This window comes from Mastigoproctus giganteus, chromosome 14 (assembly GCF_048544385.1).
Source record: "Mastigoproctus giganteus isolate SK-2022 chromosome 14, ASM4854438v1, whole genome shotgun sequence".
Classification (NCBI taxonomy): Eukaryota; Metazoa; Arthropoda; class Arachnida; order Uropygi; family Thelyphonidae; genus Mastigoproctus; species Mastigoproctus giganteus.
The window spans coordinates 62,904,814-62,921,107 of record NC_143588.1 but is presented as its reverse complement, the minus strand read 5'-3'; the positions used below and the strand labels follow the sequence as shown (position 1 = coordinate 62,921,107).

The 16,294-nt window shown below is 38.9% G+C and overlaps 1 protein-coding gene across 1 annotated transcript in view; it reads right to left on the bottom strand.

Moving 5' to 3' along the window:
* mRpL45 (mitochondrial ribosomal protein L45) overlaps positions 1–16,294 on the bottom strand; it is a 159,321-nt gene that overhangs the window by 70,275 nt on the left and 72,752 nt on the right. The window contains exon 4 of the mRNA XM_090388873.1: positions 1,846–1,910. Within this exon, the coding sequence (XP_090244999.1) occupies positions 1,846–1,910 (65 nt within the window). The remainder of the gene's footprint in view (positions 1–1,845; positions 1,911–16,294) is intronic.

Here is a 16,294-nt window from a genome sequence, read left to right as displayed (position 1 = left end):
TTTTGTTGTTCCTCCTCGAGCTGCGATGACAACCTTGAAACGATCTGACAGAGTTAATCAGCTTCTGGATATACAGTTGCCCAATTTCGTGGTAAAAAAAAAGTAAACTGCAGCCATTATCAACCCACTGCAGGATGGAAGCCTCCTCAACAATTGATGCTGAGGGGAAATGGACCATAATCTGCCACGTTGGTCCAGTGCGGGTTGGCAGATAACCGCATTTAGCAGTCGGGGCGTGAACCCCAGTCTACTCAAAGAGCGTGTGCTACAGCACTCCTGCTCCTGACCACTCAGCTAAGGAGGCCTTTCGTGGTACCACACCCTTACAATGCTCTCCTGCAGCTGAATCTTACTTGTTGGCTTCTTCTGGGCAATTTTAGACAACATTATGTAGAAGCAATTTTCAATAGGGTTCAAATCTGACAGTTGCCGGGCCAGTCCAACAATGTAATACCAGCATTTCTGAGGTATGATTGCACCTTAAGGGAGAAAAACAAGGGAAAACGTTGGTGTAAGTATGTTTCAAGCCTTGTGAGACAAGAAGACAAACTCATCATTAAATCTAAATAGCATAAACTTACCAATTTTGCTGTGTGGCAAGGTGCTGAGTCCTGTTGAAAAATTCAGTTTTGGACGTCTGTGTGGTGATTCCTAATAATCGGTTTCAGGCACTCCTCCAAGAGAGCAGTGTAGGTTTCTGCATTCACCATTCCATTAATAAACTTAATTTGCCCCACCTCTTTGCTTGTTATGCATCCCCAGACCATCTGACCAGCTGGGGACTTTACAGTCGGTGTTATGCAGTCAGGATGGTATGCCTCCGATTTTTACCTTCTGACATATCACTTCCAATCCGAGCCATGCAGGTTGAATTTCCATTCATCAGAAAAGGCGACTGTGTCCCATTGCTCTTTTGTCCATGAAACATGCGTTTTAGCCCAAGCAAGTTGCTTCTTCCTCATTTGTTGGGTCAACAACAGCTTCTTCTTGGGCCAATAGGCATGGAGACCACATTCTGAAAGCCGTGTTTGGATAGTTTGTGTACTTGTTTCAACACCAGAGGCTATCTCAAATTCCAGTTTTGGATCAGAAGCACTAGCATGGCGATTACGAAGGCATAGCTGTTTCCAATATTGATCTTGGGAAAGCGTAGTCACTCTCTTAGGGCCCGATTCAGGCCTTCTCTTCACATCACCAGTTTCACACTTTAATTTCAGCTCCCGGGATACTGTTGACTGGTGGCAGCCTATTTTATCAGCGATAGCACGCATAGAAAGCCCTTCCTGAGACAGAGCAACAGCTACACTTTTTTCTTGGTGTTAACTGAACATATGGAGCCATGCTTATACCGCCACAAAACAGGATATTAATGAGTGTGAATACCCTTCCAACGCCGTATTTATAGAAAAGGCTGGTGCAATACCTTGCAAATACTGTCTGATGCAATACCTTTGCTCTGTGACAAACAAAAATGACTGTAATCAAAAATATCTTATATGTTTCAGTACAAATGTTACTTTTTTTAAGTTGATGCAGTTTTTTTGTCTGCCACTGTATAAATATCAGGCGATGCAGATGACTATGGTAGATATAAGCTAGTCTGTAATCAAGCGACAAAGGAGGCAACCGAAGGCAAATTACAAGAAATTTTTGGCAAAGGATTTGGAGAGGATTGATCTTCATCATACTAGAATTTTCACCAAAACAGATAAATAATAGGCTTAAAGAAAACACAACTGTAAATAGTTACAATGTTACTCAATAAGGTGCCATCACTATCACTAAGATTTGCATTGCATTAGTTTTTAAGCTAGGTTTAAATATTTTTAGGGAAACCATACTCACTGCCACGGTAACAAGCGAAACTTTTCCATCACCTTCAGGAGGAACGTACGGTTCAGTTACATCACCTAGAGAATAAATATTTCACAACTGCAATATATCTATTCCTTTAGAAGGTGCAAATGATGACAGCCATCACTAAACTGAATCAATTATAACAGTGAGGGGATGGGGACAATATGTGGTTTGAAACCTAACAAAAGTTAACTGAAAAAATACTATTTTACCACGTGAGGTTGTGTAAGTTGTTTATTCAGCAGTTTGCATCTCAAAAATACACAGCATAACTTCAGGAATGAGTTCCTCATATGTAGACAATAAAAATATTTTATATCAACATAGTTCCGGAAATGCTTGGTTTCCGAGTTTTGAAGGTCTGTCTATGACACATAACTGTTCACACCACCTTATAGTAATTGTTCAAAATGTCCACCTTCTGCCTGAATACAGGCCTCACATCAATGTCTCATGGACTCATAAAATTCCTGGCATGTTATTCTGCTGGTGACAAGGCTTGTACCTTGCAGATGGTAAGGATACAGTCGGTGTTCTCACAACATTCTCCAAATAGTCAAACGTTGAACAGCCAGTTGCATTGCTATTCTGCATGTGCTGATTCCAGGAGTGGCATGCACAACATCCAAAATCTTCTCCTCCTCTACTTCAGGAGTCGTAGATCTTGGTCATCCTCTGTCGGCAGCACGAGATGTAAAGATCCCATGTTCACAAAGGCGGCGATGGATACCTTCAAATGTTTTCCTGCCTGGACATCTTCACTCTGGGAACATTTCGTGGTACAAACGACGAGCCTCTAGAGCATTGCCGTCCTCCAAACTGTACATAAAGTGCATATCCGCTTGCTCCTGATTTGCGTACATGGTCGGAATGGAAAACCACCAGATTCTGTCCGTACAAAAACTTTCAAGATTATAATGTCACTCAGGAGGAGGTTAATCAAGAAGTTTCATTTCGGTTTAGTTCGGGCTCTGGAACTAATGTCATAAACTGGATCATTGGATTCAGCCCACGTCTCTATAAATGTCTGTTTAAGAACAACAGAATCTTTTTGGGCTTTGGATCACACCGTTTTAGAAAATTTACTGTGGTGGGCAAGTGTTTTCGTTGCCTTGGCTATGGTCATTCTTCGCAGAGTTGTTCACATAATACTGTGACATGTGGCCACTGTGCCAATAGTGGTCATATTTATGCAGAGTGTCCCAGCAAGGATAGTCCCCCTAAATGTATTAACTGTAAGAGGAGAGGTAGAGGTTATGATCATTCGGTGCGAGATAGTTAATGTCCAGAATATATCAGAGCTGTAGAGATGACAGACAGAAGAACATATAATGAGTAGTAATAATTATTTGCAATCTAACACAGAGATACTAAATTATCGTAAAGGATTAAAAGTTTGACAGATAAATGGACAGCGGTCTCGTGCTGTAGCTGACGAAATTAGAGTTGCTGCTTTTGAGGGAAAGTTTGACTTATTGTGCATACAGGAGCCTTATTATACGGCCCAAGTGGGAGGACTTGTATATAAGATTGTGGGATATCCGTTATCATGCAGAGTTCTTGCTGCTTCGGATGCTCCTCCAAAGTCTGCAATTGTGGTCCTAAATCGGGATATTGTGTTGACTGTCATTACTAGTGAATGTTCTGCAGATATTGTGTGTGCAGTGGTGGCGTTGAAGGACTTTTCTTTTTGTTTGATTTCTGCGTACTGTTCTCCTTCGGCGGACTTATCAGTTTGTTTGTATCATTTGGATAGCATTTGCTCGAGGTATGCTGAAGGTGGATTGGTATTGGCGGCGGATTTGAATGCTAAATCTCATTTTTGGCATAGCGGTGTTGTTGATTCACGTGGATCTCTTTTTGAGGATTTGATTCTATCACATAATTTAAGTGTGCAGAATTTGCCTGATAAGCCTTTTACTTATTCTACCTGTCATGGACAGTCTAATATAGATACGACTGTTGTTTCTTCTGGGTATGCTAGGAGAATATTGAATTGGGATGTGCAATCTGATTTGATCAACAGCGATCATAACGCTATTACTTTTTGTATTGCTCCTAACCCTATGAAGAGAGATTTTGGTATTGGAAATTTGAGAAGATTTTCTATGGAAAGAGTTAAATAGGATAAATTTGGGAATTATTTAAAATCGGTATATAATGAAGATTTTGTTTTATCTTTAAATCACTTGAATGCGGAAGAGTTGGTTGCTCACGTTGAATATCACTTATTCCAAGCTATGCTACATTGTGCTAAAAGAAAACAGTCTAAAGTGGTCCCGGTACCTTGGTGGTCTATAGAATTGTCTGCTTTGAGGGCCAGGGTGATGAGGGCTAGAAAATTGTTGCAGCGAGGTAGGCATTTGTCTAGACAGGATGTAGAGTTGCTTACTGAAAATTTTCGTTCCTTAAGACGACAGTATCACAGTGAAATTGCTCGCGCCAAGATGGAATGTTGGCAGAAATTGGTAAAGGAGGTGGGTAATTCAGACCCTTGGGGTCTGATTTACAGATTATCACGGGATAAATTTGTCCATGGTGAAGTCTACAATACTGTGGTGACACACGGGGTAGAGACTGAGGATTGGTATAGTACTGTTCAGCGGATAGTTGGGGAGCTTTTTCCTGACGATGTGCCAAAATTGGATACAGATGATCAGGCTAGAATACGTCGAAATAACTTGGAATATGTCGGCTCGTCGGAGATAGGTTTGTTTTCGAGGTTGGAGCTTGGTATAGCTATTGAGAGGTTGAACACTAAAAAATGTCCAGGATTGGATTTGATTGAAAACAAAATACTATTGAAGTTTTTTGAGATTTGTCCAGATGTTTTGTTAAATATGTTTAATAAATGTTTGCTGGAGCGAGTATTCCCTAGATCGTGGAAGGTGGCTCTTCTCAAGATTTTACATAAGCCGGGTAAGTCTCGTGGGAGTCCTCGAGCTTACAGACCGATTTCGCTTCTGTCTAACTTGGGTAAGCTGTTTGAAAGGTTATTGCTTCCTAGAATAATTGAAGTTTTGACTGCCGGTCATGCTATGTCGGATTTTCAGTTTGGCTTTAAGAAGGGTCATTCAACCGAGGAGGCGATACAGAAATTGATTAATTATGTGAAGTCTTCTCCTGAGAAGTATGTTTTGGTAGTCTTTGTAGATTTTGAGGGTGCTTTTGACACTGTGTGGTGGGAGAGCGTTTTGAATGTTTTGAGAAGGTCTGATTGTGATAGTAACCTATATGGAGTTATACGTTCATACTTTAGTGACAGACTGGTGAAAGTATGTGCAGGGCACTTGATGTTCAGTAAATATGTAGGTTGTGGATGTCCACAGGGATCCGTTTTGGGTCCAATATTTTGGAATGCCGTTCTGGACCAGTGGTTAAATAAGTCTCAAGCTATAAATTGCATACAAGTGGCATATGCTGACGATTTGATTGTGGAGGTCCCAGGTGGGTCTAGAACCGTGCTGGAGCACAGAATACAGGAAGTCCTGGAGGATCTCTCTAATTGGGCTACATTGAACAGATTGAAAATTTCATCTACTAAAACCAAATTCATGGTGTTCAAAAACCATTTTGATTATCACCGCCCACCCAGAGTTGTGTTGGATGGGAAAAAAATTCCCTTTGTGTCTAATATCAAGTATTTAGGAGTTATTATGGACGACAGGATGGGTTTTCACCTGCACGTTTCACATCTTAACGATAAAATAAAGAAGTTTATATGTTCAGTTATAAGAATTTCTAGGCGAGAGTGGGGACTCAGCAAAACAACTATGAGTTTGTATTACAAAACGATCTTTCTACCAGTTATCGCCTATGCTGCTGGCGTGTGGCTGGAGGCTGTGCTTAAGATCAGGACTCAACGTAAGTTAATGTCGCTGCAGCGATCAATGATGCTGACCTATTTGAATGCGCCAAGGACTGTGTCTACGGCTGCGCTACAAGTGATAGCTGGCTTGTTACCTCTGGATTTATACGTGGTATACCGAGGAATGATATACGCGATGAGGAAGGGTATCCCTGCCCAATATCTAGGGTTGTCTTTAAATCTGACGGCTACAGTAAAGGAGGAGAAACTTCGTATTTGGACTGGTTTGGTTGGAATATGGAGAGCCAGATGGAGTTCTTCCGAGGTGGGAGCGATAACTAGAAAGATTATTCCAGTGGCAGATTTTGCTATCTCTAAGCAAGTGTCGTCGTGGTTTTGCCCCACTATGTATACCAGTTTTCTGCTGACAGGACACGGTTCGATCCGGGATAAATTGCACTCTAGAGGATTGGAGCCAGATCCATGGTGTTCTTGTGGAGCGGTAGAGACTTGGCAACACATACTATTTTCTTGTCCTTACTATAAAGTAGAAAGGCATCTTTTGAAAGAACAAATATCTAATTTTGATGAAGATAATGTGCATACATTGGTGCAAGGAGTTGACAACTTTCAGGCCTTACAGGTGTTCGCAAATACTGTGTTTTCCAGAAGATGTATAATAAGAAACTTTTCAGACATTGAACTGGCCGTATACAACCAGAATCTTCAATGATTGCATCTGGGCTTGGGAACTTCAGACCTGGAAGCCTTTGGTCGGGTCTGGGGTTCCTCGGCATGTACCACTCTAGTGGTTGTTTTTTTTTTTTTTTTTGTTCAGTTCTTGGGTTTGGGCGGCCCAAGTCTGGACAGCTGGCACTCAACAGTATTGCACTTTCTCTGTTGAGTGTTGAATTGCGCTTTGGCGCTCCAGCTTTTAATATAGTAGCAGGTCCGGCTCCTCGTGCCGGGGACGGGCATCAGATTGTAGTTGAAAAGTCCAGCTGCTTTCTGATGGCAAAGTGACCTGACATAAACAACATACTACACTCACAAACATATCTCTCGTATATATACTTTCATTCTTTCCTATACGAAAATCTATTTATTATGCACTAGATTTAGTATATGAACTTAATGTAATTTTCTCCCTCCCTTTTCTTTTCAAAATTAGGTTTTACTCTTCTTATTTCTTAGCTATCTTTTTATTTATCAGGTCCAATTTACAGATTTTCTGTTGTAAAACTATTTAGGTGGAGATGGGCTTTTGCCTGGGAACCATCCTGACACAGTACACACACACACACACACACACACACACACACACACACACACACACACACACACACACACACACACACACACACACACACACACGTACCTCGTGATGATGAAATGATAAATCTGTGACAGACCTGCTGGGATATGTCATCTGTTGGATCTGTTACTAGTAATTTTTTCCCTGAGCTGACCTTTTGTGTAAAGCAGAAACCTGTTCGGTTCTCTTTAGACTTATATACATCCTTCCTCTTAATGGGACACGGATCTCTTAAAGAAAAACTATGCCGTTTTGGTCTTTCTAGGATGGAAGTTGTCAATACAGGGAAAATGAAAACGGATATTCATTTGAATGTCCGCTGTATAATGACTTTAGAGATGTTCTTCGTTTGTCAGTTTCTACGCTCTCTCATGGGCATGAAACTGCTGGTGGAAGACAAGAATTCTTATGTTGCTCTTCAGCAGTTTGCATCTGATGTTTTCACAAGAATAACTAGTTATACGGCTACGAATAATTCTACTCCTTTGGCTGGTGGAGCTACTCAATAGGGAGCAACATTCCCTAATTTTTTTTATTTTTTATTATTATTTTATTTTATTTTATTTTATTTATTATTTTTTATTATTTTTTAAATGTATTATTTATTTATTTTTTAACACCACGGGAAATCCCTTTTTTTTTTTCCTCCTCTGGAGTGGGCCCCCAGAGGAATCTGGCCCATCTTTTGCCAACATCAGGTGGGTCAGAGTCTCGATTTGAGACAGTGCGAGCTCCACTGGGACTGGCCCACCTTCCCGTGGTGTGTACGAGTACCCAGAATCATCTGTCCAGGTGACTGATGCTTCTGGGTAGCCAAGCGGTCAGACAAAACAACAGAAAACACACATAATACACAGAAACATACACTACTCATTTCTGGCCCTTCTACAGTGGTACTGTTCTTCACAGAGATACGAGGCAGAGATGAACTGACGTTCCAGGTGCTGCCCATTACAAAAACACATGTCCACAGCACCTTGTGATGAAGGAAATCTCCTGCAGGAGACAAGACATTCCGATTAATAACTTGGGAACCAAGCATTTCCGGAACTATGTTCATATAAAATATTTTTATTGTCTACATATGAGGAACTCATTCCTGAAGTTATGCCGTGTAATTTTGAGACACCCTGTATACTTAGCATAAAATATTTTGGCAATGTCTCAGTAGCACATCACTAGGCACGAATATGGGTTTCATTGCCATTATTGTTATAGTACATACTTAAATTAAGTATGTACTATAACAATAACATTTCAATAAACAATTTATACAACCTCACACATGATAAAAAAGTGTATTTTTTCAATTAACCTTAGTAAAAAATCAATTTCTTTTAGGATAAGATACATACAAAATAACCATTTATTTAAATTCTTATTAATCAAGATTTGTTTTGATCCATACGCGTGTGTGTGAGTGTGTGTGTGCATGTGTGCGTGCTTGCCATGTGTGCATATGATGTGTGTGTGTGTGTGTGTGTGTGTGTGTGTGTGTGTGTGTGTGTGTGTGTGTGTGTGTGTGTGTGTGTGTGTGTGTGTGTATAAACATAAAAGCAAACTGCATATAATGTTGTTGTTTTTTAGGAGCATTAGCAACTAAGGCCATATTGCTCCTGCATATAATGTATAAAAACATCAAATCTTAATAGCTCAGGCAGTTTTCTGCAAATTGAGTCCTAAATTCTTTTTAGAAGTATGAAATGCAACACAATATTCACAGTAGCTGCAAACTTTTGAAAATTCACAAGAAAAAGAATACCATGACAGTCTCAAAAAATACTCACCATTACCTCCTTACTGATGGCACAACCTTCATTAAACTTCTTTGTTGAGGTTAAACAAAGATGCTTCCACTGCCATCGTACATGTTTAGATTCAGGTTGAAAGTCATGGACCTATGATTCAATCAATGATTCCATTTCTGATGATGTGAAGATTTCAAATGATATATGCCACTGATTACACTGGTTAACATGCAAAATTTTACGAAAACAAAGCCGACCAGGCTAGCCAGGTGGGTAAAGTGCCTGCCTGGCAACCCAAAGGTCGTGGGTTCGAATCTCGCCTCGGGCTTGGATCAGAGTAAAAATGCAAAAACTTTGGGGGGTGCATTATGGCCACAGAAAGCGATGCGCCAACAACTAACAAAAAAAAAAAAAAAACCCAAATCATGACTAATTTTATGCTGCTGAAACACAAAAATCACATTAAAATCTGTTGATTGGCCTTTGTTTTCAAATTACAGTTGGGATCTCATATTAGCATACATAAAAGCTTTACATAAAAAAAGAAAAAAAAAATTAGCGAGTTAATCTACATTATCAACTACAACTCTCGGCAAAACACATGGCAACACCACAGCTTCAGTACCTCCACCACGCTCTTATCATGTGATTTGCAACTGCCACTGTGCTCTGCATCACGTGATAAGTTGTAGCAGCCTCAAATGCGTTTTCAACTCTGTTGCAGTAATCCTCGAATACGTCTAGGTACTGGGTAATTTTTTCTCATCAATAATTTGCGTCATGTAAGAGTAATATGCCCCATAATTGTGTGAATAGACCGGATGACCTCTGTTATGCTTGTGGAGTCACGTTAGCTTCAAGAAAACGTCCCTTAACTCGAGCCATAAAAAAGGCCTACTTCTTGTACTTTGGGTGTAAAGTAGGCGACCAGGACAAGAACTGGACACCACACACATGCTGCACTACCTGTTCATCAAAACTCAACACATGGGTGAATCGAAAGGGACATTTTATGCCTTTCACAGTGACCATGATGTGGAGGGAGCCAACAAATCATGTCACAGACTGTTACTTCTGTACAGCGAATCCTTCTAGAAAAGTGATGACAATGAGAAAAACATGGACGGTGATGTACCAAATATACTATATGCAATTCGTCCCGTTCCTCGTGGTGAAGTACTACCTATTCCTGAACCACCTGACCGTTTTTCTGTACACTCTGATGAAGACACTGATGAACATCAACTTGATATACACAAAGTACAGCAGCCATCTAAGTCAAGGGATCCAACATTTTGTACAAACCTTTATTCTTCAGAACCACATAAGATCACAGAAAGCGAGCTTAATGATCTCATCAGGAATCTCAAACTGCCAAAGAATAAGGTAGAGCTTTTGGCTTCGAGACTACAACAGTGGAATCTTCTAGATCATTTGTGAAAGTGACATTTCATACTCAAAATAAAGACTATGATAAATTCTATCAAACAGAAGATGAACTCACTGTTTGTAAGGATGCTGATGGTCTAATGGGAGCAATGAACACGAGGCATGTTCCCGAAGAATGGCGATTATTTGTAGATGTTTCTAAGGTTAGCCTTAAGGCTGTGTTATTACACAATGGAAATACGCTGCCTTCAATACCTCTTGCATATGCTATCCACAAAAAAGAAACATATGCAAACATGGAGAACATCCTCTTAGGTGTACACTATCAGAAGCATGAGTGGCAGATATGAGGTGATTTAAAGGTAACCACCATTTTATTAGGACTACAAAAGGTTTACACTAAGTACTGTTGCATTCTCTGCTAGCGGGATAGTCGTGTCAAGGATATGCACTACGAGAAGAGGACTTGGCCTCAATGAAAATCATTAACACCTGGAATGAAGAACATAGCATTTGAACCTCCGATAGATCCAAATAAAGTTCTGCTTCCACCACTCCCCATCAAACTGGAGCTCATGCAAAATTTTGTGAAGGCTTTCAAAGTGAACGGTTATGCATTCACATAATTGCAAGAGAAATTCCCAAGAGTTAGTACAGAGAAGATTTAAGCAGGCATTTTTCATTGGTCCACAAATAAGGCAACTTTTCAAAGATGAACAGTTCAAATGTGCCCTTAGTGACATTGTTGTTATTTGTCGTTATTTGGTTTTTAGGAGCATTAGCAACTAAGGCCATATTGCCCCGGGAATATGCGGTGGTCATTCCCTGACCTTTCCGCATCCCCCGTATTTGGTGGTGACGGGCTCGAACCCTGGTCTAATCAAGAAGTGTGTGCTACGCACTGCTGCTCCTGCCCACCTGGCTACGGAGGCGCCACCCTTAGTGACAGTGAGATATCAGTGTAAAAAGCCTTTCGAAATGTTTTGACTGATTTTCTAGGAAATGTTAAAGCCAGCAACTATAGGTGGCTTGTGGAAGATCTCATTACTTCTTACAAAAAACATCGGGTGCAACATGTCATTCAAGATGCATTTCTTGCACACAAGCAAAAAGTGAAAAGGTCCTGTGTTTGATACAGGTATGTTTGAAGCTACATCTTACTGCCATATAAATAAAAAATACCTTGTATAAATATAAAAAACCATTTAAAATGGTTTTTTATATTTATACTTGGTATTTTTTATTACAAGGTATTTTTTTATATACAAGGTATATTAATTAAGCACAACTAGCAGTACCCATTGCAAAAATTTCGCAATTAGTAGCAGACTTTTTCTCTAAAGAACTGTAGTCCATGTATGATTGTGAGCAGGTAAGCCAGAGCACATCGAATCCTTTCTTATTTCTGTAAAATAAAACTTTTCTTTAATGTACTTTTAAGGTAGGCTGCGATAGTAGAGAAAATTGGCCCGTTCTGTAAAATAAACCCATTCAGATTTTTTACTATTCAAAATTTTTATATTTTCCCATGTTTCTGCACACCTAGGAAGAAATATCTTAAATTTGAGACCAAATTGGTTAGGATTATCGTACAATGGCTACAGCCAGCTATACCCACTGCAAAAACTATTCTTTCTTTTAAGGTAGGCAGTACTAGTACTGACATCAGAAATTTTGAAACAGTAATCCGACCCAGGAAAAGAAATCTCACAGGTCATCCCATTTTGCATTCTTGTAATGCCAAAACAACATGCGGTTGGGAATAGCCATGATATAAAGGTTCCATTGGAGAAGAGACAATCACCAAGTTGTGATCTGAAGTGCCTAAAGGACTTCTCACTTCGACCGTGTACTTAGAAGGGTTGTTTGTGAGAAAAACATCAAGTGTGTTGGCTGTATGATTAGGATTGTCCGGTATTCTTGTAGGTAATTGAACAGTCGGTGCAAGGTCATTAGTAAATGCAAAAGATTCAGCATCTCGACCAGCTGGGTCGGTGTGACTAGAAAAAGGAAGCCAGCTGGAGTTGTGAACATTAAAATCACCAAGGGAAATTACCTCACTGTTAGGAAAGTTGGACTGGAGAAAGTCAAGTTGCAAAGAGAGGAAGTCAAAGAGCTCCAAGTGATTAGTGGAGTTGGGAGAACGGTAGAGACAACAGATGAATTTGACACAATGAGGTAGAGAGATTTTAAGCCGGAGAAGATCAAAGAGAAGAGATTCCAAATTGCCAAGTCTCTGACAGGGAATATCAGAACGGATATATGCACAAGTACCACCTTTGAGGCGAAAGGAATCATACAGCGAATAATTTGGGCATCTGAGATGAGCAGTAGTTGAATTAACTGATAACTGAGATTCTGTCAGAAAAAGTACATGGGATTTGGCAGATTGCAAGTGGAAATGGATATCACTGAGATTAGAATTGAGACCACGTATATTTATGAAATGAATCAGGAAGTGTTTGGGAAGTTTAGATCTTTTCGCAGATAAGCTTGCTCTATTAGTTTGACAATTCATGGTGTATTCAATAGTAAGAAAAAGTGGGAGAATATACCCAGATCCTTGACATAACGTGGCCTCAACAATGCCCCCCCCGCATACACACTACTCGGACTCCCTCCAGTCACTATCTGGCAGAGTACAGGTAGCAAGATTATACACGGAAGCCTCCTAGAGAGTCACCAATAGGTTCGGTCCGGTGTACTAACTAGTGGCCGGCCTGCGAACACCATTTTAGAGCTGTACCCTCGAAATGTAAGGAATAATGGATCTTGCCACGATGTTCATCATAACCTCAAAAGTCATTGATCATACTGCATGATGGAAGAGATGGGGAAGGGTTGACCAGAGCTTAAGCTGTACCCGTTGTGAAAATTTCGCAATTGGTAGCAGGGTTTTTCTCTAGCTGTCCTAAAGAAATGCAGTACCCATGTAATATCAATATATACGTGTAAATGTATTCAGGATCGGTCATTCCGAACGATCCTGAATACATTTGCAGGAACACGAAAAGGATTCTGACGAAAAGCATTCTGATTGTGACATACTTCTAAATCCTTAAATTACTTACCTTAAACAACCTCAAAACAAAAAATAAATAAACTCGAAGTTGATAACGATAAAATGATGAATTCTGAACATATTAAATGTAACGAATAGCAATGAGTGTATGAGCTCGCGTGCATAATGTGTGGACATAGACAACTGTTTGTTTAACAATTAACATCTTCCTGTGGCTCCATCTATGAAGTGAATGTTGAACTATCCTTGTCTGTAGTACAAAATTGGCTGTTCCTTAAAATAAAACTATTCGGAATTTTTAAATTTTAACAACATTTTTGAGACCACTTCAAGCCCGATTGGTTAAGCCTATCAAACTGATGGAGTAAAGAAAACAGCTTAAGTATTAAATATATAGATTTCTGTGTTTTGTTCTGTTTTTTCGTTAGTTGTTGGCACATCGGCTTCTGTGGCCATAATGCACCTCCCAAAGTTTTTGCATATTACTCTGATCCAAGCCTGAGGCGAGATTCTAACCTGCGATCTTTGGGATGCCAGGCAGGCACTTTACCCACCTAGCTAGCCCGGTTGGCTTTCTGTGTTTAGCACCACAAAATCTATAAAGAATTCTTACTTTCATGCTCATAACAAGATATGACCCAAAATTTGTTGTTCAGTGTTGTGATAGCAGCTGATGTTTTTTTAACCAGCAGGTTTCAGGAATTTGAAAAAATGATGGGACAAGTGCATAAATGATTTTGGTAATTATGTTGAAAAATATATGGTAATTATGTTGAAAAATATATTCACATCAATTTCCTGCTTACTTGTTTATGTTTTTACTTTGTTACTTGCTGACCACCCTCCTTCTTTAATTTAGAGTTCAGATACAGAAGTCCCAAGAGACCATCAAAACTTCTCAGTCAGTACAACAAGAAAAAAAAAAAAAATTTGTGATAGCAAACATACAAATTAAATGTGGATCAAGAATTAATAATTTCTGGCAGATTTAATAAAACAAATAATATTTATGTAGTCATTATTTTTCCAGAAGATTTTAACTTGAGATCAAACCACAATGAAGCTAAACTAGGATTTTTAATTATACTTTTATGATATGATAATACATATTTTGAACACTGAAGTTCCTGTTCTGTCCATTTACTATGGGCCCTAAACTTGTTTATGTTTATGTTATGAAGCTGCTAGCTAGACTCCGGATAAGACTTTCAATGACCAAAAAAAAAAAAAAAAAAAATATGATAGGATGTTCATCACTTTATAAAATTCTTGAAATACAGAAACATTTAGATAGAAGTGGAGTTCTGAATGCTACACAACATGGTTCTGCTAAGATAAAAAATCATCTTTAACTAACCTGTTTAGTATAAGTTTGTGCATTAGCATCACTTTGATACACAGTAAACCAACCAAAGTTGTACAGTATCATCTCAAAAAATCTCATATTGTGAATTCCTTCACAATGAGTTGCCTATCTCAATATACCTCGAATAAGTAATGCTTCCTCAGTAGAGAAAATTACTGTTATTTATTTTCAGTTGGAACCACCACCACCCAGACAGACAGCGGCTTCAGGGCTATTTGGCTCCTCATTGGTGAGCGAGCAAGTACCCTGTGGTATAACAGCTGATAACCCAGTTGTGAATTAAGTTCACAATATGTGATTGTTTGTTATTTGGTTTTTAGGAGCATTAGCAACTAAGGCCATATTGCTCCGGGGATATGCGGTGGTCATTCCCTGACCTTTCCACATCCTCCGTATTTGGTGGTCATGGGCTAGAACCCCGGTCTAATCAAGAAGCGTGTGCTACGCACTGCTGCTCCTACCCACCTGGCTATGGAGGTGCCCACAATATGTGAGATATGAGAGTTATGTAATTAGCATTAACATTAGTTGAGGCATATGATGCAAGAAAGCAAGTTTATAGAGCATCGGCCTTAAAAAAAAACACCTTCCCATTTCACCCATCAAGTCACTCCAAATGTTTGTCTAGTTCAGCCTTAAATTTATTTAATCTATCAACTTCCACAACAACAGATGGAAGTCTGTTCCAGCAATCTATCCATTGGCTAAAGGCAAACTTCCACACATCTATTCTACACCTGTCTTTCCTCAATTTGAATCTATGCCCCTCAGGTTCTTAAATATAATGATGCCACTGAACAACTTCAGTTGGTTTTCTATGTATAGAAGTGATGCTAATGAACTAACTTATATGACTTATTCAAGGTATAATAAGATAGGCAACTCACTGTGAAAGAATTCACACTGCGTAATGTTATGCAATGGTGCTACTGTACAACTTCTGTTGGTTTAACGTTTATTGAAATGATGCTAATGCACTAACTAACTTATATGACAGTAAACTCTTCCTGCAGTCCAAAGCTTTTTAGCCATGAATTCTACACACACTAACCTGGTTAGCTATATTGATGCAGTTAATCATTTCTGATTAATTCTTATTTCATTCTAATTATTTTAGAGAATAATTTTGAAATTGTTTATTTGGATTTCAGCAAAGTATTCCTTAGTAACCTTTCAACAGATTGAGTCAATCAATCTATCATGAAAAGTTACCGTATAAGCAGGAACACTGACATAGACTACTTGAGATCCTGCAAACAATAAGTTTTTCTTATACATTTTATCGTATTATTGATTAATTAACACATTAATTTGTGTTTCACAAATAGATTAAATAGGCTTAGTAGCGTTCGTTAGCTTATTTTTTAAATTAAGCTACTGATTTTATAAGTTATGACTCGCTACTCATACTGCTATTGTAACGAAGTTTAGGGTGCGAATATTGTAGCACGTAACATGTAGTGCAGAACAATAGTAGGCTTTCAATTATAATAAATAAGTAGTTTGAAGGTTTCATCTTTTTGGGCATATATCGTTTTACGGTGTAGCGTAATTTGATAGTGTATATCTTGAACTTGATAGCGTAAGGTATAACATAAAACAAGATAAGTGTAATACATATCACTGCATTACCATAGTATAATATTGTATAGTCAAGTGTAGTATAGTATAGTCTATCAATCAATTAAATTTATTAACCTTATTGACTTTCATTTTTAGTTAATTAAATTGTATTTAAATGGAAATCATGCCCCAGACTAGAGCAGCAAAGCAACACGCACAAAACAGC